At 46.9% G+C, this 24226-nt stretch overlaps 1 protein-coding gene across 4 annotated transcripts in view; it reads right to left on the bottom strand.

The window, feature by feature from the left end:
• Positions 1 to 24226, bottom strand: part of Kiaa1549 (KIAA1549 ortholog) — a 136024-nt gene that overhangs the window by 66271 nt on the left and 45527 nt on the right. For all 4 annotated transcript variants that reach the window (XM_076566506.1, XM_076566504.1, XM_076566505.1 and 1 more), the window contains exons 2-5: positions 11893 to 14598; positions 9441 to 9529; positions 7994 to 8171; positions 1343 to 1470 (exon numbers count right to left, since the gene is read on the bottom strand). In XM_076566506.1, the coding sequence (XP_076422621.1) occupies positions 1343 to 1470; positions 7994 to 8171; positions 9441 to 9529; positions 11893 to 14598 (3101 nt within the window). The remainder of the gene's footprint in view (positions 1 to 1342; positions 1471 to 7993; positions 8172 to 9440; positions 9530 to 11892; positions 14599 to 24226) is intronic.

Genomic DNA, 24226 nt, shown 5'->3' with positions numbered 1-24226 from the left:
GCTACTCTGGAACATCTCAGCAAAGGACGTGATGAGAAAGGAACAAAGAACAATGGAGGGAAATGACTAGCCAGAAATTTCAGTATGAATGGACGCAGCTGAAGGAAAAATTAGTGACTCAGAGGACAGACTTCCCAAAATCCCGAACAGAACATAAAGTTCCATACCATGTGAAGGAAAACCAAGAAGCACAAAAGTGAATTCCAGAGCTTCAAAATCTAGAGCTAATATACATTTCAGACAGGGAACAATGTATGTGTGTGTGTGGGGGGGGGTGCCACACCATAAAACAACAGCGGTTTGCGTAGAATGTACACGAAGCCAGTCTGTTGATCAAAAAAAAAAAAAAAAAAAAAAAATCCCTTCATGTTTAGATCAGTGGTTCTCAACCTGTGGGTCACAACCCCTTTGGGGGTCAAACTGCCCTTTCACAGGGGTCACATATCAGATATTCTGCATATCAGATATTTACATTACGATTCATAACAGTAGTAAAATTACAGTTATGAAGTAGCAACGAAAATAATTTTTGGTTGGGGGGTCACCACACCATGAGGGACTGAGTTAAAGGGCACAGCGTTAGGGAGGTGGAGAACCAATTGTTAGACAGAGACTCCACATCCCAGAAAAACCCCAATACAGAGGTGGAGCCTCTCTGGCGTGAAAACTGAAGTGCCCCAAAGTGCGAAACTTTCAGAGCGTCATCACTGATCGTCATCACTGATGCACAGAACGTTTTAGATTTTGGATCATTTCCTATTTTCAGATTAGAGAAACCAAGTGAGCAAAGACTAGGCAGAATATTCCAAACAAACTCAAAGGCTCCGTCACCCAACACAACTCCAGCACCAAGCCCTTGGGATCTAGGACACCCACACTGTGGGGAAAGGAAAGTGTATTCACACACTGCCTCCTTGACGGTACAGTTAAGATCATTCCTGCAGGGAAACATGACTGAGTTTCCTGTATACGACCAGCTCTTCAACTCACTATCTGACTCCCTGATTCGCAGTCACTCTGAAATCTCTGAAGTCATGCTGTGGACTCCATGCCTTACCCAAAGTCAACCACACGAGCTGGGTTCCCGCCACTGGAGGACACATCCTTTTCGGCACCTCCCTCCACCCCCAGGGTTTCTCTGTGTAGCTCTGGCTGTCCTGGAACTCAGTCTGTAGCCCAGGCTGGCCTTGACTTCACAGAGATCCGCCAGCCTCTGCCTCCTGAGCGCTGGGATTAAGGGTGCGCATCACTACACCCAGCGTGGAGGACGCATCTTAAATGCATCTTAAATGAAACACCGTGGAGGACAGGGCACCCTGCCCTGTGGCCGTGGCGCACTCACCTGCACCGTGAGGTTATATGACCCCTGGTGTTTCCGCACTTCAAAGAGCGCTGTCATCAGGCCTTTCTCCACGCTCTGGGTGAAGTTGCAGAAGCCAGTATCCACACTTGGAGGCACGAACTGAAGGACTGAAAGAGAAAGGGCAGTCCAGCCCCGTGAATGAGGTGCTGTTTAAAGACCAGGGATGACAGGAGGGGGCAGTACTGACGCAAACTAACGCATCCACTGTCTGACTAAGCAGCACTTGTTTTTGTTTTATGTGTGTGGGCGTTTGGCTTGCATTTATGTCCGCACGACATGTGTGCAGAGGCCAGAAGAGGGCAGAGGATCCTCTGGAACTGAATTGACAGATGGTTGTGAGCTACTATATGGGTGCTAGGAACTGAACCCCAGGCCTCTGCAGAAGCAACAAGTGCTCTTAACTGGTGAGCCATCTCTCTAGGCCCCAATTTTTTTTTTTTTAAGATAGCCTTGTGAAACATACTTTTTGTTCTTATTTAACACAGTAATTATGGTGAGTGACAGAAGTCTGTTTTCTTTCTTCTGCATATTTATGGTTAGGCAGTAACATTTTAATACACATATACAATGATGTATTTGTTGCTCAGAAATTTATTATTTATATTGGGAATGTTCAAAATTTTCCCGCCGGACGGTGGTGGTGCACACCTTTAATCCCAGCACTCGGGAGGCAGAGGCAGGTAGACCTCTATGAGTTTGAGGCCAACCTGGGCTACAGAGTGAGTTCCAGGAAAGGCGCAAAGCTACACAGAGAAACCCTGTCTCAAAAAAACCAAAAAAAACCAAAAAAACAAAAAAACAAAACCTCCCTATCGGCTATTTTGAAACACACAGCTGGGGGCTGGAGAGATGGCTCAGCGGTTAAGCGCATCAGCTGCTTTTCTAGAGAACCCAGGTGTGATTTCCAGAATCCACGGGACAGTTCACAATTATCTAACTCTAGTTCTACGGAATCCAATGCTCTCCTCTGGCCTCTGAGGGCACCACACACACATGGTACAGAGATACATGCAGGCAGAACCCCCACATACTTGAAATAAAATGAAGGTTTTTTTTTTTTAATTAAATATACAGCTTATAGTTGTTGAGCACATTTCTCCTACTTTATCACAGACACAAAGCAACTCCTACCCAGCTGCACACCGGAGGGGTTGGCCCTCCTCTCTCTACCTTTCCTCCCCAGACTGTCTGGAAATCACTATTCTACACCCGACTTTCACAGGTAGGTGAGAACACGTGGTACTGGGCTTTTTGTTTCCGATAGTTCACTTAGTATAACATCCTCCAGTTCCATCCATGCAAACTGGATAATTTTGTTCTTTGTGGCTGAATGATATTCCAGTGCGGACATATGCCACAATTCTTCATCTGTTCATCTGTCCATGAACACACGGGTTGATTGCCTATCTTGCTTGCTGTGAATATAGCTGCAAAAAGACACAGTGAAGACCTCTCTCCAACATACTACCTTCATTTTGTTTGTTTGTGTGTGTGTGTGTGTGTGTGTGTGTGTGTGTGTGTGTGTGTGTGATTCCTGGACCACACAGTAAACTTCTCGTTTTCTATGATGCCTGTATAATCAACATTACATGAACTATACAGCAAGACCCTGTCTTCAAAAACAAAACAAAAAAGGCAGAGCCTGGAGAGACAGCCCAGCAGTCAACAAAAAGCCTCACTGTTCTTGCAGAGGACCTGGTTCAGGTTCCAGGACCCCAGCAGGGGGCTCACAGCATCCTGTCACTCCAGATCCAGGGGATCTGATGCTCCTGGGCCTCTGTGGTGCACATAAACTCATTGCAAACATATACACACTGTGTGTGTGTGTGTGTGTGTGTGTGTGTGTGTGTGTGTGTGTGTGTGTGTGTAATTAAAATAAACAAAAACAAATCAGGGCCAGCAGGACGGCTCAATGGGTAAAAGCTCTTGCTGTCAACCCGATGATCTGAGTTTGATCCCAGGAAACCACAAGGTGAAAGAAAGAACTTATTCCCACAAGTTGTCCTCTGATCTCCATGTACACGCACGCACACATACTAAATAAACAAATGCGTGAGCACGCACGCACACAAATCCAAATAAACAAAACACAGCACGTGTGAAATCACCTCTCTGTGTCCTTAACAGCATGGGCTAATCATCTTTTGGATAAGCTTTTCTGAGGCAAGAGGGTATCTCATGCTTTTGATGTACATTCCCCTGATTAGTGGTGCTAGGCATTTTTTTCATAACCTTATTGACCATTTGTATATCCTGCTCTATAAAATGTTTATTCTGGCAATTTTCTCCTGGCCATTTTCCCATTGCGTGTGTGTGGGGTGTACACACACACACACACACACACACACACACACACACACACACATATGGATGCCAGAGATCAGCGTCAGGTGTCCTTTTCAATTGCTCTTCACCTCATTGGTCTCTCACTGAATCTGGACCTTGTTGATTTAGCTAGACTGGCTGGTTAGCAAGCCCAGGGATCCCCCTATACCAGCACCCCCCCTCCTGCCCCCCAGTGCTGGGGTCACAGGGGCTTTCCACCCAGCTTCTCCATTAATGCTGAGGGTCAAGCTCAGGTCCTCACGTCTGCTTGCCGGCATGGCAAGCTCTTTACAAACTAAAGCCATCTGCTCAACCTGCCCATTTTTAAAATTAGATTACTTAAGGGGTTTGCTGCTCGGCTGTTTGAGCTCCCTGCGTATTCTAGAAATGGATGCCTTGTAAACAGTCTCTCCATTCTGCAGGCTGTTTCTCCACTCTGTTCCCTGTTACTGATGCTGTACAAGAGACTTAATGTGAATCCACCTGTCAGTTTTTGCTTTGGGTACCTACACTTTTGTGGTCCTATGCAAAAAAAAGAAAAAAAAAGAGAGAGAAAAGAAAAAGATTCTTTGCCCAGACCATTATCCTAAAGCATTTCTCCAGTGTCTCCTATCAGTTTGACAGGTTAAGATCCTACAATTTGGTCTCAATTTGAAGAGCTTTTTTTTTTTAAAGTATGGTGTGTGTGTGTGGGGGGGGGTCTAGTTTTTTTCTCCTTCATAAAGACATCCAGTTTTCCCAGTATGGTTTACTAAAAAGACTATACTTTTTTCAATACATGTTCTTGTTTCTGTCAAAAATCGCGTCTGTTTCTGAGCTTCCTGTTCCGGTGGTCTCCATGTCTGCTCTTCTTCAACACCATGACGGTTTGGTTATTATCACTCTGTGATATGTTTTAAGACTGGGTACTACGCCTCCAGCACTCTTCTGTTCAGGCTACTGCGCCTGTTCTCTTAGGGGATCTGTTTTGCTTTGGGGTCCATACAAATTTCAGAAGCCCCCTTCCCTTACACCTGTGAGGAAGGCCATTAGCCTCCTTACACCTGTGAGGAAGGCCATCAGCCTCCTTACACCTGTGAGGAAGGCCATCAGCCCCCCTTACACCTGTGAGGAAGGCCATCAGCCCCCCTTACACCTGTGAGGAAGGCCATCAGCCTCCTTACACCTGTGAGGAAGGCCATAGCCTCCTTACACCTGTGAGGAAGGCCATAGCCTCCCTTACACCTGTGAGGAAGACCATAGCCTCCCTTACACCTGTGAGGAAGGCCATCAGCCTCCTTACACCTGTGAGGAAGACCATCAGCCTCCTTACACCTGTGAGGAAGGCCATTAGTAGTTTCACAGGAATTGCAACGAATCTACAGATCACTTGGTAGTACTGACATTTTTCTTTTAACTTTTTTCTTTACCTTCTTCAGGTAATCCATTAATTTCTTTTTCTTTAGGGTTTACTGTTAGGAAGTTACTGTTTTCTTAAAGGTACCATGCTGTCTTGTTCTTTCCATCTACCCTGTGTCCCCATATTAATATCTGCTTGCCTACTGGAGTCATTGCCTCTATCATTTTTAAAATACGCTTTATTTTTAATTACGTGCAAATAAGGGGCAGGTGCCTGTGGAAGCCGGAAGAGGGTGTTAGATGCCATGGGGCACAGCAGCCGTGCGAGAGCCACACAAGACAGGTGCTGGGAAACAAATCCATGTTCTCTGTAAGAGCCATGTGCATCGGCCGGACGGTGGTGGTGCATGCCTTTAATCCCAGCACTCGGGAAGCAGAGGCAGGCGGATCTCTGTGAGTTCGAGATCAGCCTGGTCTACAGAGTGAGATCCAGGACAGGCTCCAAAACTACACAGAGAAACCCTGTCTCAAAAACAAACAAACAAACAGAAAAAGAGCGGTGTGCCCTTGGAACTGCCGAGCCATCTCTCTATCACCATCCTATCGCTTTTATGGGACACTTCCACAATCAAAGGCTTTTCCTGCCTGTGCCCTACAGTGCCACCTGGAAACATCATGCTGTGTGCTCCCCGATCAGTGTCTGAAAAACCCCTTCACCTAGACTCAACACAGGCTGTGTCTCCAAGCGTCTTCATGGCCAAGGCTGCAGAGGCGATGAGACTGTACCCCCAACTGTGGGCTACACGTCCCCGCTGGGTCATGGTGGGTGGCACTCTAGGTCTGAGGAGGAGAAAGCTCTGGTGGGATGAGGGCTACAAACTGGATTTACTCTGAGGGCAAAGCTGCTTAAGGTGGGCCAACAAGGTATTTCCCAGGTCACAAAGCAGGATGTGTGCCTGCTCCCCAGAGGCTCAACGGGCAAGTTCCTGAGATGGGGCTACTCAACTGCTTCTTCAGGTTACAGGGTGATGCTGCCTGGCTGCTTCCTGGAGCCAAGGATGAGTCCTATTACTTCTAAGTTTCATCTCATAAAAATGTAGAAAGCCAACTTTTTTACCACATGAACACATGCATGTGACAGTGAATGGCATGCTTTTGGGCTCAGCAACTCAGGAGGCTAAGACAGAAAAACCACTTGGGACCAGGAGTTCAAGTCCAGTTAAAAATCTACACATTAGAAGATGTACCTCATAAACGTATAAATATATATACTATTTATTACAGATGAATCATTAAGTACATGTAGGTGAAATGACGTGACATCTGGCAGCATATTAAAACATTTTTTGTGTGTTTTTGTTTTCAAGACAGGGCTTCTCTCTAACGACCTTGGCTATCCTAGAACTCACTCTGTAGACCAGGCTGGCCTCCAACTCATAGAGATCCACCAGCCTGTGCCTTCTGAGGGCTGGGATTAAAGGTGTAAGTCATCACACTCAGCTCATTAAAACATTCTTGTGTCTTCAAAAAAGTTTTACCAATTTTGCTTGAAAACTTGGTAAAAATCTTGATTATTTTTAAGCTTATTAAAACATGTATGAAGCCGGGCGGTGGTGGCACACGCCTTTAATCCCAGCACTCGGGAGGCAGAGGCAGGCAGATCTCTGTGAGTTCGAGGCCAGCTTGGTCTCCAAAGCGAGTTTCAGGAAAGGCGCAAAGCTACACAGAGAAACCCTGTCTCGAAAAAAACCAAAAAAAAAAAAAAAAAAAAAAAAAAAAAAAGAAGTGTGAACTTAAAGTTATATATTCTAGTTTGTACATGATTGAAAATGTCCATAATGAAAGGTTAAATAAGGTATTAAGTGATTACTATTAACCTTAGGGAGTGTGGTGATTCGGATAGATGTGCATCTGTGTCTAATAGTCCTTTTCCTGTAGAGATATAGGCTGAAACACATAAGTGACATTTTATGGTCCTTTAAGATTTACTATAAAATAATGGAAGGAGAAGTGAATAGAAGAGAAGGAAGAAAAAGTTTGACTAAGAACTGAAAATTGTTATGATCGGGGAGATAGTTCAAGCAATAAGGTGCCATGCCTTGTCTCCCCAGAACCCACGGGAGAAAAACCCAAACACAGTGGTGCTTATGATCTCAGTGCCAGGGTGGCTGAGTCAGGCAGATCCCTAGTCGGTGAGTTCCAGGCCACTGAGATAACTGTCCCAAAATACAAGGTGGACAGCACCTGAGCAATAACTCCTAGGTCATTCTCTGGCCTTCACATGCATGTACACACATGTGCACCTACCTGCACATAATACACACCAAAAAACAAAACAAAACAAAAAGTAACTAAAAAATTGTGGAGACATATAATGGCACATGGGGTTTCGTTAAACTATTTTGTGTACCTTTGTATATGCTTGGCTTTTTTCCATAAGTATAAAGCTGTTGTTACTGTTGTTAATTAAGTAACAGGTCCAGGTGAAGTAGCCCATGAATGAAGTCTCAGCTACTCAGAAGGCCACGTCAGAAGGTTTGTTTAAAACCAGAAGCTCAAATCCAGACCATGGCAAGATTGTCACAATAAATTAATGAATAATTTTAAAACAAAACCCAATTTAAAAATTATTTGAGATTGTCTTTATTTTTATGTGTATGTGTGTTTTGCCTGTATGTGTCTACACACAACATGTGTGCACAATCCTCAATCTTTACATTTATTGTATGTGTGTGTGCACACATGTGTGCACATGTACATAGAGATCAAAGAACAACCCACAGGGTCAGTTCCCTCCTTTCGACCACACGGGTTCCAGAGTTTCTGACAATTCTGACAGCAAACACCTTCGCCCGCTGAGCCCTCTGACCAGCACGTAACCCGCCCCCCCCATTTTAAATACATATATATTTAAAAAAATAAAATCCTACACACACACCCCCAAACATCTGTGCTCAGTGGTCTCACCTGTTTGAACTTGAAACCTGGGCTCTGGCACGAGGAAGGACGGCTTCACAGACAAGATTAGAGGAGTCTGGTCCCGCACGAGTTTACTATTGATGAGGACATTGATGACCGATATTGCCGTGTAAATGAAAGGACCGGATGTTACCAGAAAAGTGAAGTCTGTGAACAGTTCATAAACCTGGAGAAAGAAAACATTTTAAAAAAAGACAATTCACACTTAAAGAAAACTGTTGGGCAGAAAAAAAATGAGTAAAATTATATAATTATATATATATACACATTAAGTATATATATAAAATCAGCAGCTTAAATGGGTGGATAAATGCTTCAAAGATAATCAAGATTTTTATTTTATGTATTCCTTTTATGTTATCCCAACTTTCACAAAATAGCACAAAAGTACAGGAACAAGAAAGGACAGCCAGTAATAAGGATTGGATAGTGCGTTACAGAAAATTCAAGATTTTTGTCACGTTTAACCCACACCTAAAGGAGCAGTTGTTTCCTTGAGTCTCACTGTTTCAAATAACACAATGATAGCCACTTACACAATTTTAAAGTACATGAAGGCCTCAGTAAAAGCAGAGGAATGGGGGAAGCTAATTTTAAATGCATTTCACTTAATATGGGAAACATGGTTCCAATGTGTAGTCAGTAGAAAAAACATTAGTGAGATAGTCTACATTCCTTTATTTGGTGCAGTTTTGAGATCTGGCATGCAGTTTACATTCACCATGCATCTTATTAGTTCAGGCCAGGTCCATTTCACATGTTCCATGGCCAGCACAGCTCATGGCTCATGGCTCTGGTTAGACAGGGGCAGGACCTAGTAGAACATGGCTTTCTGAGCTCATCTGGGAAAGGGACACCATCAGTGGGTGTAATGCGACCAGTGTAGAAATCCATCTCAGTCACATTGGATGTACAGAAAGATACAAATGTACTCCACTCTGAAACCTAACATAAGCCCAAGTCATTTATCTGTTCATTTTTTGGGTTTTTGGGGGGGTTTTTTTTTGTTGTTGTTTGTTTGTTTTTTCCCCCCGAGACAGGGTTTCTCTGTGTAACTTTGGTGCCTTTCCTGGAACTCACTCTGAAGACAAGGCTGGCCTCGAACTCACAGAGATCTGCCTGGCTCTGCCTCCGGAGTGCTGGGATTAAAGGCGTGCACCACCACGGCCCGGCCCCAAGTCATTGATTAAAGTAACTCAAGGAGAGCAATACTGTTAAGGTCGCCCCAAACTATGCTGCCTCTAGCCTGAGAGCCTCTTCATTCCAACTCTGCAAACGCAGTCCCCACTGCACGTGAGCAGAGATGCCGAGGAAAACTGCATACCTGGAGAGGAGTGAGACAGAGAACTCAAAGTGCAGAGCCTGGGGCTCTTACCCTGCCCCACGAGACCCAACAAGCACGTCAGACACCAGACTCCCATGCTCAGGGTCTCACCTTCAGCTCCACCGCACGGTTGAAGTGAATCCTCAACACTTCTTTGATTGACGTAATGATGTACTCCTGCACAGCTCGCCTGGCCAGCACTACAAATGAAAGCCAACCACCAGACGCATTTTAGTGCTATTATGAAGCATGAAGATGTCACCTCAGGAAGCCATGACTGAGACAAGCATGCTAGCAGCTTGTTTTGAAATATAAGGCCCAGACTAAGGACAGAGTAGAAAGATCTAAGTGCTGTGAAGTATTATAGGAAATGGAAACACCAGCCCACCATTGGTCCGATGTGTTAGAAAGTTGGCGGGCAGGACCGGAGAGCAGCAGCTGTGGTCCACCCAGGGGACAGGAAGCTTCCAGTCCCCACTTTCTTCTCAACAAGTAGCAGAATTTCTCCAGCTATGCACCTAACGGCAAAGGTTGAGGCTTTAAAAGCTCTCAGAAGTAGTATTTTTAAGATCATTAAGACGCTCCTCAATGAACTGGCGATACCATCCTCCACAGAAGGAGGACGGCTCCACTGAGTATTCCAAGCAGCTGCCGGGGAGTGCTAACCACAACCAATGGGAGAAAATGTCTTTATAATGTCCAAGTTGTAACATTTTATACAGGAAATAAAATATTTCTCATCCCGAAGTCTAGGTCTTCCTATTCACATAAAAGTCCAATTTAAAAATCTGTACTGGGGCTGGAGAGCTGGTTCTGTGGTTTGGAACACACACTTGAGGAGGACCCAGGCTGATCCCCAGCACCCACGTCAGGCGGCTCACAACCTCCAAGGTCAAGCTTTAAAGCCCTCTCCTGGCCTCCACAGACACCTGTAAACACACACACACAAAGTATCTTCAAAAAATAAACAAAAATATAAATCTGTGCCTGTGAGCGTCTGTCTGTCAGTAATTAGTAAACCTTCCCTTCTATCCCATGGTGCTTTTCCTTCCCCTTCCATTCCATACATAGAACTGTGATATATCTAATGTTGTTATTCTGTTCTAGATTTAATTTATGTACGTGTGTCTGTGAATTACACAGGGCTGCAGCTGACTGTGGAGAACAAAAGAAGTCGGTCAGATCCCCTGGAGCTGGAGTTACAGGCAGTTGTGGAGCACCCGGCATGGGGGCTGGGACTCGAACTCTGGTCCTCTGCAAGAGCAGCATGCTCTTTAACCCCTGAACCATCTCTCTAGTCCCATCATTCAATTTTCCATTATCCTATCTCAAATCACTAAAAAACTTGAGACAGAATCAATCCTCCTTCAGTCATTATAAAAACAAATGCTTAAACTATTTGTCTCCTCCTCTGGTAAATCAGGGACATGTAGTAAAAAGGTGAGGGGTGTGTCTCCTTTAGTTCCCGAAGTCATCATAACAAATCTATGGCCCCATCTAACTACCTTGGCTGATTCCACCAACAGCCAACTGCCCTGGCCTGCCAGGCTCTAAGAGGACCAGACGAGGTCATGAATGGTACACAGGAAATGAAATGAGAGGGGAGGAATGAGGGAGGGAGAGGGACGCAGGATGAGCCAGACTCAGGGAAAGCAAGGCGTAACAGAAAACCAAACTCCGAAGAACTCAATGGAGACAGGAGGTGCATACTACAAGTAGCCCCATGCAGCTAATGAACCACTCGGAATAGCTAAGTGCTACTCAAGGACCCCACCACCCACCACCAGAACCGCCACCTTCTCTGGTTAATCTGAGGAAGACAGGACACTGCAACCCTGTGAGACGGGGACATGAGTCTGGGGAACAGGAACCATCCAGAAACATGTATCACACAAATTGTTTTCCAACTCTCTACAGTTTCTCCAAGGCCAAGAGAAGAGAGGTTCGGAGACCTTCAAAGGATGCCTGGCTCCCCTCAGCGGAGGTCAGCATCCAAGCATCTCCCTCCAAGCCATCAACACCCCTCACGGGTCTCTGCATTATTATGGAGCTGCACCCCCTCCCCCAAAATATCGCCTCTACCTGTCTAGATTCTCTCCCTAGCAGACAGCTCCCACTAAGAAAGAAGCCAGTATTAAAAATCAAACATGTCTGCTTCAAGCATGCTATGTATTGCATATGCTGGACAATGAGTTCCAAAGCCAAAGATACTACCAAAAGTTCCACAGCTCACTTAAATCTCTTATCAGTTCTTATGGTAATTACTAACTAATATGCAATGCTGTGTGGTCATTTCCTAGATGCCACGTATTTTATACACTTAAATCCTTACGGTAACCTAAGAGAGCCTATGGTCCTTGTTTAACACTTGTGAAAGCAGATGAAGAGACTAAGTGATTGGACGGCTAGCGTGAGGCCAGCGGGGGAGGAGGACTGCGACCCACAGGTTGTGTGAGAGCCACACCTACTCTCCTCACCACGATGGTGTGTCTCGTAAGTACCGCACACAAACACCTTAGAGAAGTCCCCTACCTCAGAGAGGTGACTGGAAGCAGGGCCTTACCAGTTGTGATCAAATAGGCATCGGGAACTGTAATATCACACACATATGGCGGCTTGGCTGTGGCCAGTGCTGGTGTACCAACTGTGGCTTCGAGCGTGGAGGCGGTCACAGGACCGAGGGAGGGCTGGGGAGGGGGTGCACTGTTCCCCTGAGGGTTCTGACTCATAGGCTCGCTGTTCAGAGCAGAGTCCACAGTATCACCAGGGGCAGTGCTGGTATTGGGCATGCTTGGTTCCGGGGATGGACTTGGCTCTGGGGAGGTAGTGGGTGGTGAACCTGTGGGTGTCAATGATGAGCCCATGACTGGCTTTGTGGGCATAGGTGAAGGGCTTACTTCGGAAGCAAGTGATGGGGAGGCTGACAGGTACAAGTCAGAGATCGACTCTGTGCTGGTCGGAATGACACTGGAGGATATGGGTGAGACAGGTGTGGAATGGTCTGTCACACTCACACTGCCATCGGAAGGGGTCAGAGTCGAGAATGGAGATGACCCGGTTAAAATGGGTGTCAAATGGAAAACAGCTGGCAGTGATGAGAAGTGAGTCCCAGCAGGTGAGATGCCAAGGGTGGTCTCGGAGCTGGAGGGCACCAGTGTGCTGCCTGAGGACCCAGGGGGAATGAGTGACAATTCAAAGACAGAGGTAGCTTCAGAGAAAACTGAGGTAAGATGAACACCAGACTCTATCAGTGAAACTCTCCATGCTTCGGCGAAGTTGAGAGAATCAGAGGGGGAGCTTGACAGTGGGGGCATTTCGGAGTGACTGGGAAGAGGAGTGACTGTCTTCACAAGAAGGTCTGGACTTGACCAAGGCTGAGATGGCTCTAGACTTGTGGGCTTAAGAACAAAAAGCTGAGGTGACTGCAAATTGATAGAGCTGGACAATGGAAATGTCTCAGCCATGGTGGGAGGAGGCTGAGAAAGGGAAGCTGATGGATCGGTGGACGTCAAAGATGGGTAAGCAAGAAGATCTGACCGTGAAGGGGCCGGAGTGCTGAAGTCCAGGGGCGGAGTGGAGAAAAAGCTGGATGTGGAATCCAAAAGACTCTCAGACTCGAGCTGCAAAAGGCTGGTAGGCTCTGGGTCAGCAACAACTTTAGACTCTACCGAGGAGGCCAAACCGGAAGAGGTGAGAAGGCTTGGGTCAGCTGAAAAGGATGGCGTGGTTTGATTTGCTGTCAAAGAGAGAGGTGGCTCAAAATGGACGCTAGGGATGACTGAGGACAACAAATAGGTCACACTGGCTGGCATCACTAGATCACTGGTGACAGAGAAGCCAAAGGTGGAATCAGGCGAGCTTGGTGTGGAGTGCTGGCCATGGGAAGGGTACGCCTGCGTGGTGGTGATGCCGCTCATATCCACCTCAGGTGACATGTCCAGGCTGACTTCCCACAACCCCACAGATCTGGAAGAAAGGGAGACGACGGGTCTGGAAGGGAAAAGAGTATTAAACTCTCGAAGATCTTCAAGTTCAGAGAGGTCGGTGCCCACGCCGCTTGATGACGAGAGACGGCTTGCTGCTACTGAGGCCGTAGACAGAGTCTCACGGCCGTCCCCTGATCCCACCTCCTTCTCTGTGAGGCTCCTGGCCAAAACCTGCTGAGGTGATGAGAAAACACAGGACACACACCATGTGTGTGGTCTCAGGGAAGCCTCAGGGTTCAGGGCATGGGGATGGTCAGCAAAACTGGGGGCTGTGGAGCTGTGCGGTGGTGATTCGGACGTTTCCCCAGCCTCGCTAGAGAGGAAGAAGGGGTTATCTGAAATGCCGGCTGGTTGGGCAGCAAAAGACACAGATGAAGGCAGGGTTGACGATGCAGCAGAAAGCGGGCTGGTGAAAACGGGGTCGGTGGGTGACAAGGTTGCAGTAGGCAGTGCTCTTGGAGAGACGGCTTCTTCCTGGCGTTCACTCCACGCGGCGGTCCCATTAGGATTTCTGTCTGTGCTTGTGGCCAGGACACCCATTAGAGGCTGTGAGACCTCCCACAGGGGAACAGATGGCTGCTGAGTCACGCCATCGCCTACCGGCTGGGGCACAGAGATCCAGGAGCTGAAAAGGAGGTTTTCCGCGCCCTCTGTCATGGAAGCTACCGTCTCTGGCAAAGCCTTGCTTGATAACTGGCTGTGAATTTCCGTAGGATGAAGCACCAAACTCCTACTAGGAGTTGGAATGATGCCCTCAGATGTGAGAAAAGCTGACCAAGAAGTGCTGAAATCGCCGGAGGACTCCATGTGCACGGTTGCCTGTTGTGCCGTGTTCTGACATCCAGACAGCGCTTCATCCTGCAGAGAAATCGTGGGTAGCGATGGAGTCATCCCAGGCTCCGGCATTTCCTGGGGCGGCTCTCGTGAGTTCGGAGAGATAGACCGCATTGGGGAAGCCACCCCTGAAGAGGTCCAGTGAACATCTGGCAAGAAGTTATCCATCTCATCGTCATCAACGGCCACCTCGTTACTCGTCACGGATCCATACTGTGCCGCAAAGATGCTGGGCTCTGCTGTACTTTGAGTCTGATGTCTGTGGTTTAAAAAGGCTGTATCAAAAGTAGTGGCAGATGGAGAGGAGAGGACCAGGACAGAGATGCCTGGCTGGGCCCCTGGAGCAGTCTCTGATAAGGCCACACGGGTAGTGCTGGGCATGATGCTCGTCTCCGGCAGGAACTCCTCGGGACGTAAAGAAGGGTTGTGCTGTTCCAGGGAGAGTTCATCTAGCAAGAAAGGCAAAGCTGGGTTAGCGGCCATGCAAAGAGGTCAAAGTGAGAACATTTCACTTCAGATGTAAAAAAATCCACTCATTCAGAAAATACCCATTCACTAGGGCTGGAGAGATGCCTTGGTGGTTAAGAGCACTGGCTGCCCTTGCTGAGGACCTGCATTCAGATTCTAGCACCCAGGAGGCAACTCACAACTTTCTGTAACTCCAATGCCAGGGGATCCAGCACCCTCTTCTGGCCTCTGCAGATACCAGACACGTAAAATAATGCCAAAAAAAAAAAAAAAAAAAAGACACACATAAAATAAAGACATATAAAAATATCTGTTCACTATAAATAGCCACAATTTGTAGAAATGCTAGTTGGAAGCTAGACAATGTCAAAAGCAGCATCAGAGCAATCTATACAAATAGTCACAAACCTGAGTGCTTCCTTCATTTAAGCCTGCATGTGTACACACATCCACAAACCTTACTTTATACCGTCATACCCAAAGCCATTTGTCCCAAATGTGTGTGAAATGGTGCAAATAATCTTTAATCCATTCTATTTTATGACTGGCACCTTAATAAGAGGGGGAAACGTGGATACACACATGCAAGAGAGAGAGCATGGGAATATGACAGTACATCACGGTGGTGTAGCCCCAAATCAAAGGCTGCTGCCAATCATCAGGGGCTGGGAGGGGAGGGCCAGCATGGAGCAGATTCTCCTTCACAGCCCTCAGAGACAATCAACTATAATACCAATGTCTGACCTTAGATTTCTACACTCCAGAAAGGAGACAGCAAATTTCCATTGTTGAAGCCCCCAAAGGAAAATGTCTACCTCAACTTGGACTCTTTGTAGCAATTTTGTAAAACATGTCCCCAGGTTTAGAACCTACATCATTTCTATGATCCTAATAAACTGTTTAAGAGTCCTAATTGAAGACAGGCCAGGTCTTCAATGTCTGTCAGATGGTGACATAAATTTTCCAGGCCAGACATGGTATCACATGCTTGTTGTCACAGTGGCAAGAGGAACACTTGAGCTCATCAGTGTGAAAGCAGCTTGGCAACATAGTGAGACCACCTCTTAAAAGGAAAACATACAAAAACATGGTCAAACACACACACACACACACACACACACACACACACACACACACACGGTCACACCAGACATCAAACACTTTCCTTAGCTACAGATCAAATTAATAGGAGCACAGAGATAAAAATTACGAAACACATAAGGAAAGAGGATACCATTAAAATGCTGAGAGGAAATCCAGGCATGGTGGCCCACGCCTTTAATGCCAGCACTCAGGAGGCAGAGGCAGGAGGATAGATCTCTGTGTGTTCAAGGCCAGCCTGGTCTACATAGTGACTTCCAGGACACCTGGAGCTACATAGTGAGATCCTACTTGAAAAATCAGACAAACAAAAAAGGCTGAGAAAAACCCAAAATAAAAAGTCTGAAGAGCCGGGCGATGATGGCGCACACCTTTAATCCCAGCACTCGGGAGGCAGAGGCAGGTGGAGCTCTGTGAGTTCGAGGTCAGCCTGGTCTACCGAGTGATTCCGGGATAGGCACCAAAGCTACAGTGAAACCCTGTCTCAAAAAAAAAAAAAAAAAAAAGTCAGGAGAACCCCCAATGAGATCTATAGACTTCAAATACTGGAATTATGGGATATGTGTTTATGTTTAATTTACATAAACTAACAGAAGGGCTAAATATACGAGTAATGAGAAAGAGACTATGAAAACTGGCCAGAAATATTTAAAAAGGAAAGAGCATTCAGAAATGAAAAGTATTCTAATTTGAGCCAATGTGCTGGCTTACACCTTTAATCTCAGCACTCAGGAAGCAGAGGCAGGAGGATCTCAGTAAATGTGAGGTCAGTCTGGTCTATAAGAGAGTCCAGGACAGCCAGGACTACATAGAGAAACCCTATCTCAAAAAACAAATTATAATTAAACATTTACAACTTAGTATGCATGTAACAGCAGTTTAGACACTACTGAAGTGGTTTTTAGTGAATGGAGGGAGAAATGGCTAAAAACTAAACTCAGAACTGGGGACAGAGAAACAAACACAAAATAGAAAATAATAATAGTAATTAAAAAAAAACAGAACAATAGAGTCAGAAAAAAGCAGCCGCTAGTAGTGCCTGCTGCCAAGCCTACAACCTGAGCTCAGTCCCAGACACCCACAAGGTGGAAGACAAAAACCAGTTCCCAAAAGTTGTTCTCTGACCTCTAATAGCATGTCATGTCATACTGTGGCACATGGGGGCGCACAAAATAAATTAAAATGTAACAGTTAAAAAGAAATTAGAGATATTAAGTGGCATGAAGACGGAACGAGACGCTCAAACACATTTATCAAAGTTTTAGAAAAAAGCCAGTCGGAAGAGTAGTAGGGCCGGGCGGTGGTGGCGCACGCCTTTAGTCCCAGCACTCCGGAGGCAGAGGAAAGGGGATCTCTGAGTTCGAGGCCAGCCTGGTCTATAGAGCGAGTTCCAGGACAGCCAGGGCTACACAGAGAAAGCCTGTCTCAAAACGGCAACGAACAAGCAAACAAACAAGCCAAGAGGAGGAGGGTGCAAGGCAATCTTCAGAGACAGTACAACTTTAAACTTCCTAAGAGATACAAATCCATCGATTCAAACAGGCCAGGAAGTCACAAGCTGGGCGATCATTTCTTTTTTTTCTTTTTTTTAAAAACACGCACCTACAATAGAGTCCATGGGACACCAAAGACAAGGAAAACCACAAGCAGAGCCAGAAGAAAGATGATGGCAGGTAAATGACCACACAGCCACTTCACAGGACAGAAACCAGACCACAGAGGAACAAAACTTTCAAAGTGCTGAGAGAAAACATCCGACACTTTAGATTTGCATAACCATGAAACCTCTCTATCAAAAGGACACATAAGAGGCTGGAGGTGACGTAACAGCCTGAGTTCCATTCCCGGCACCCGTATAAAAAGCCAGTTTTTGTAATCCCCCTTCTAGAGAGTGGAGGCGGGAGGACCCCTGGGTCCCCCTGGCAAGCAGCCTAGCCTAATTGTTAAGTTGCAGGCCAGTGAGAGATCCTGCCTCATACAGTGAGGTCGGGCCAGCGAGATGGCTCAGCAGATAAAGGTGCTCGCCTTGAAAGGCTGGTGCCCTAAGTGTGATCCCTAGGACCCACATAAGGTGGAAGGAAAAGACCGGACTCCACACAGTTGTCCTCTGACGGCCACAACTGTGTTGTAAACAGGCATCCACATGTGTTACACACATGTGCTAATAATAATAATAATAACATTAATAATAATAATAATTTCATAAGTAAATCTCTCTCTCTTTTTTTTTTAAGATTAGATGGCTTCTGAGGAACAACACCCAAGGTTATCTTCTGGCTCCCACAGACACACGTGGACTCATGTGCACACCCCTGCACACACACAAGAAAATACATGAATAGGAAACAAGGGGTGGTTATACCAATCAAAGACCGTCGGTAAAGGAGTCTCTGAACTAGAATACCCTTCAGGAAGGAACGCTATCATCCCTGGTGAGGGGTCAGGAAGACAAAACAGAGTAAGTGACAACCTATGGTAATACAAACAAGGGGTGCTGGGGTACATCTGCAATAATGCCGGTGCATTACCAGTGCGGGGTTTTGTTTCAAGACAGGGTTTCTGTGTGCAGCCTCGACTGTCACGCACAACCAAAAATCTGTGCGTTTTTACACTTCTTTTTTTGTTTGTTTTTGTTTTTCGAGACAGGGTTTCTCTGTGTAGCTTTGCTCCTTTCCTGGAACTCACTCTGTAGACCAGGCTGGCCTCGAACTCACAGAGATCCGCCTGCCTCTGCCTCCCGAGTGCTGGGACTAAAGGCGTGCGCCACCACCGCCCAGCCAAAATACACTTCTTATCCAGAGATGCTGAAAGACAGACAGCAGAGGGTCTCTGTGTGACACCCTACCCTGGCACCACCCTCTCAGCCCCGTGGAAATGGCAGCTGGGACGCAAAACCAAGTTCTGTGATCCATTTTGAGAACAGACAGTAACTTGTAAATAATATTTAGACTTACGGGTGACACTTCTGATTCCCTTAGCATCTGAAAAGTCGCAAACTCACACCAGATGTCACTCCCTTCGCTGTGGCATGACTTTAAAAAGTGAACGCATGGGAGCGTAGTTCAGTACCGGAGCACGGTGAGAAGGCAGGAGGCCCTTGGCTTAATCTCCAGCACTGAAGAGGGTTTGAATGCCCTGGAACTGGAGTTACAGGTGGCTGTGAGCTGCCAGATGTGAGTTCTGGGAACTGAACCCAGGTCTTCAGCAATGGCAGCAAGCGCTCTTAACTGCCGAGCACTTGACTGTCTCCAGCCCCTAATCAAAACAAACAACAACAACCACCCTGTTTCACGGTGACGTCATTAAGCATCTGCTATCTTCTGTACAGCCTAGCTGTAGGGTTTCCTGTCTATATGCTTTTATGTCTTAACCTGCCACGTACCAAGCACAGGCCAAAGACTGGTTATTCTTCTCTATGGTTTTAAAAAAAAAAGCATACATTTAAAAGGTTATAAAATTCTGTCCAACTGTGTTAATACACATTTGAAAGTTTGCCTAAGGTAAGAATTTGTATGTCTGGTTTTTTTGTTTGTTTTTTGTTTTTATTTTTCAAGGCAGGGTTTCTCTGTGTAGCCTTGGCTGTTCTGGAACTCCCTCTGTAGGCCAGGCTGGCCTCGAACTCACAGAAATTCACCTGCCTCTGCCTCCCGAGTGCTGGGATTAAGGGCATGCACCACCACTGCCCGACTTTGGTATGTCTGTTTCAAAACTCTGCCATGTGGGCTGGAGAGATGGCTCAGAGGTTAGGAACACTGGCTGCTCTTCCAGAGGACCTGGGTTTGGTTCCCAGCACCCACACGGCAGCTCACAACCATCTGTAATCCAGTTCCAGGGGATCTGACTCCTCTTCTGACCTCCAAAGGTTCCTGCACACATGTGGTACAAAGACATACACTCAGACACATACACATAATAAAACTTTTTTAAATAATAAAAACACTCTGCTATAATGTGCAAGAGCCAAACAGAAGACAAGATCCCTTCTAAAATGAGTCAGAAGCGCATCTTCATGTGAAGCAGAAGGGTGTAAGAGATAAACTGCAAAGAGCCTAGTTCAGGAGCTGATTTGTGAACCCAAAGAGCTGACGCAAAAGAAAGCTGAAGGGCCTGGATGAGGAACGGGCGAAGTGGTCAAAAAGATTAAAAATAAACCTCAAAGTCCCCAACTGAAAGAGAGCAGGCACAAAAAAAACCTTCCCACCGAGGACGGGAAGGTGCCAACCTAGGAGGTTTTATTCTCTCTGCCAAGCCCCGGGGGAGAGTCACCAGCTCCGAAGAGGCGGCAGCTGCAATGCCATGGGGAATTACCTCTGCAGTTAATTCAGGAAGAGGTTAGAAATCCCAGGTGAGGCTCTCTCTCCACATAAAAGGCATCAGGGACTCTCGTTTCAAGCCCCGGAGATCAGTTTCCAAGCTATAAAAGCTTTCGATTCCCCAAGAGTGAGAGGGTTTTTTCTCTTTGATGACAGAGAAGGGAGAGGGATCGGGGAGAGGTGCTGTTTCTCAGGCACTGACGTGGGTATGCGAGTGTGGGCGTGCAAGTGACGTGGGCGTGCAAATGATGAGGCGCCTTGTTAAAAGCTAACGCTGCCAGCGACTGGGCCGTATGCTTCTCTCCCCACTGACCCAGGTCTGAGAGCTCGTCCTCAGGGGCCGGTGTGGAGGCGGTACTACCCACATCACCTTTCCTGGGTGCCCACTTGGCCATGCTAGCTATGATTCCAGGCCAGAAACTGCCCATATGCCCTCTTCGCCACGCCAAGTTTGTTCATTGTGATTAAAAATTAGTGACAGAGACACCCAACTGTCTGTCTGAGACTCATGCAGGCAAAACAAAGTGGCATTCTGGAATATGTTTCTAAGTTGTTTTATTCCATCTCGTCTCTCTTCTAACTATAGCAGAAAGCTGTGGGATCATGGACTCTTCGTGCAAATGGGATCTCTTGAAGACCCCAGCCAATCCCCATCTGTCACAAATGAGGCTCACAGGGTTTAAGTCAGCTTGCTGAACACACCTCCACCTGCAGGTGGATGTGTTGGGGGACAGGGCGGTAAACAGGCTGAAAGGCAGTTTGGTAAGACGCTTCACAGCTCACCATGTTTTACCAGTCCATCTTACCAAAACTGTTGATAAAGAAAGTTGAAAACATGTCAGATTGTGTTGTGTTATAAATAAGCTGAGAGCCCATGATAAATGTGGCTACTGGAATCTACACAAGGGGCCTGTTTTAGACTGAGTCCCACTGCCAACCTAAGGACACCTCCAGGCCACAGGCCTGAGGGCTGGCAAGAGTTGGCCTGGGAAACAGCAAGGTCACCCACCTCTAAGAGCTTTAATCCAAATGGAACTACTGTTTTTGCTTCTCTGCTAAACTGTGTAGTTTCCAAAACAGGGTGACTCATCTCAACTCGCTGTGGATAGTCAATCTACAAAACAAAACAAGCCCCCATTGACGCCTAAGACTTAGAACACAAAAGCAGTCAGATCAACTGTTGAGCAACTTGGCAACCTTTCATCCCCTTTTCTCCTTCTCAGAATGTCCTGAGGAGGGTTTTCAGTGCCTTCCCGGATCTTTCCATCTTTTCCCTCATTTAGAAAGCAGTACCTTCCCTCTCTTCCCCAGCCCCAGCATGGACCAGTACCCTCTGCCGGGGTACCCTCTCCTCCACCCAGCACTGGTCACCAGATACTAGGTAGATAAGAAGCACTATTTTTTTGTTTTGTTTGTGTGTGTGTGTGTGTGTGTGTGTGTGTGTGTGTGTGTGTGTGTGTGTGTGTCTTAAAATAGGGAAGTCTGGGCCAGTGAGATGGCTCCTCAGGGAAAAGAATTTGCTGCTTGGCGTGATGACCTCACAAGCCCCAGGACCCATATGACAGAAGGAGAGAACTGACTTGACATTTGTCCTCTGTCCTCCTCATGCACACTGTGGTATCATGCACACGCCTATGAACAACAAATTAAACAAACAACAAACAAACAAATAAACAAGTGTTTTAAAAGACAGAAAGGTTTAAGAAACTGTCACCCCTACTGAAAGGTGTAATGATGCTTCTACATAATTTCCAACGTTTTTCAAAGTGTTTACTTTTCACATTTAGGACTCAATGAGCCTCGGAGTGTACACATGTGTCCGTGCACACACTTATGTGTAAATGAGGTATGAACACCGGTAAGAGTGGCCCAGGGCAGTGTTCTGTAAGAACAGTCCACAGGCTTTTTTCTACTGGCTTAAGGTGTAAGGAAGTGCTTGAGGCTGGCCCTGACTCAGTGTAGCCTTCCGAGTTAGTGTTGCAAAGAGACAGCATGCCCCATGACGGGGTTCCTCTGGGGTAAACCCGTTCTCCTTTCCGCTGTTGTTGTTGTTGTTGTTGTTTAAAGGACACAGAGGGTGTGGGATGTGTAGGAGACCGCTGCAGTGGAGTACAGGACTGGAAATACAGTCCACTGGCAGAGAGAGGAACAGAGGAGAACAGTGTCTGAAAAGTAGGAGAAAGCAAGCTTAAAAAAAAACAAAACAAAAAAACCTACCTGAGGACTAGGGAACTAGCTCAGTAAGCAAAGTGCTTGCCCAGCACGCCTGAAGACCTGCGCTCAGCCACCAGAAGCCACATAAAAAAGCCAGGCGCACCGGCGTACCTTTATAATCCTATCACCTGGATAGCTGGAACTGACGGTACCTTAGAAACATGCATGTAGAACCTGGATATCTGGAGCTGACGGTGCCTTAGAAACATGCATGTAGAACCTGGACAGCTGGAGCTGACGGTGCCTTAGAAACATGCATGTAGAACCTGGATAGCTGGAACTGACGGTGCCTTAGAAACATGCATGTAGAACCTGGACAGCTGGAGCTGACGGTGCCTTAGAAACATGCATGTAGAACCTGGACAGCCAAGGTGGTCCAACAGCTGTGCCAGGCAGTGCTTCAGAGGCACAACTACTCAGGCCACGCGAAACCCCATTCAATCAGGCCCCGCCATTCACAAGGTTCCCAAGGGACTCCAGTGCCCATTAAAGTCTGAGGAACACGAGCCTGAGGCTTATTCTGGGGAAACCCCTGCAGTGACATGGAGTATGCAAATGGACACAGGGGCCCTGGGATAAATCTGCCAGAATGAGGAGCAGCCAGAGAGGCAGGGATGCCAGAAACGGAGGTGGGAGAAAAGCAGCATCGACACTGAGAGGGGTCACCTATGTAAAGGACCCCAAAAAGATCAAGATAGAAAGGCTGGTGGGCACCTCAGGATGCTGAGGCCGGCTTCCAGGAATTAAAGAAGGGACGGACTTTGTGCAGACAACTTGGGGGGGGGGGAGACGAGACACATCTGGAGGGCCCCCCGAGGCTGTTTGGTTCTTAGAGCTGTAAAAGCTAATCATAAGAAAACATCAGCCAAAATCAGAGATGTTCCACAGACGACCCAACTCCTCAAAAAAAACGTCAAGGCCATAAAAGGCAAGGAGCGCGGCCAAGGAGATGGCGCAGCCGGCTGAAGCCTGGGCCTGAGCCCCAGAGCCCCTAAGAAGCTGGACACGGCGGTGGCGGTGTGCATCTGTGATCCCAGCGGTCCCACCGTGGAGTGGGAGGAAGAGACGGCACAGTCAGATGAAGCTCGCTCCCGAGACAGCAAGGCTAGAATGTGCAGCCCAGCAGCAACACGAGAAACCAGCGTCAGCAGGGTGGGAGGAGGACACCAGCTCCCAGAAGCTGTCCTCTGACGGCCACACAGATGTCACGGCATGCACATGCCACGCACATACATAAATTTAACTAACTAACTTTTTTTTTTAAGACAAGGAAGGGCTGAAGACCCGTCGCTCGGGAAGACTAAGCAGGTATGGCAACGCCTCACAAGGTAGAGTTCTGGACTGGCTCCCTAAGTGAGAGACGGGCGGACCCATGAAGTATGTGGTTTAAGTTCACGGTGTCATCCCAAGGGTCGTTTCTCAGTTTCAATAACTCTTTTAGGATCATACATGGTGCTATTATTAGGGGAACCTAATACATGGTGCAGGAATTGTGTGTTAATCTACGTTTGTATATTCCTGAAATTCTTTTTTTTTTTTTTTTTTTTTTTTTTTTTAAATTTAGGTTGTCAGATCCCCTGGAACTGGAGTTACTGATGGTTTTGAGCTGTCATGTGGGTGCTGGGAATCGAACTCAGGTCCTCTGCAAGAGCACCAAGTGCCCTTAACCACTGAGCCACCTCTCCTGCCCCCTGAAATTCTTTTAAGATTTAAAAAGTTGTTTATGTGCGCTCACACATGCAACATGTGTGCGGATGCCCGGGGGCCAGAAGGAGGCATCAGATCCCCTGGTACGGGAGTTACAGGCAGTTGTGAACTCTCCACATGAGTGCTGGGAACGAAGCTCCAGTGATCTGGGAGAGCAGGGCAAGTACTTCTAACTGCTGAGCCATCTCCCCAGCACCCACCCATCCCCCCCCCCCCCCCCCCCCCCCCCCCGCAGACGTTTCTTCAAAATGAGAACTAAAATAACTCAGGTGTC

This window comes from Peromyscus maniculatus, chromosome 3 (genome assembly GCF_049852395.1).
Source record: "Peromyscus maniculatus bairdii isolate BWxNUB_F1_BW_parent chromosome 3, HU_Pman_BW_mat_3.1, whole genome shotgun sequence".
NCBI lineage: Eukaryota > Metazoa > Chordata > Mammalia > Rodentia > Cricetidae > Peromyscus > Peromyscus maniculatus.
Note: the sequence above shows the minus strand (reverse complement) of the source record. Positions and strands in the feature narration are given on the sequence as shown.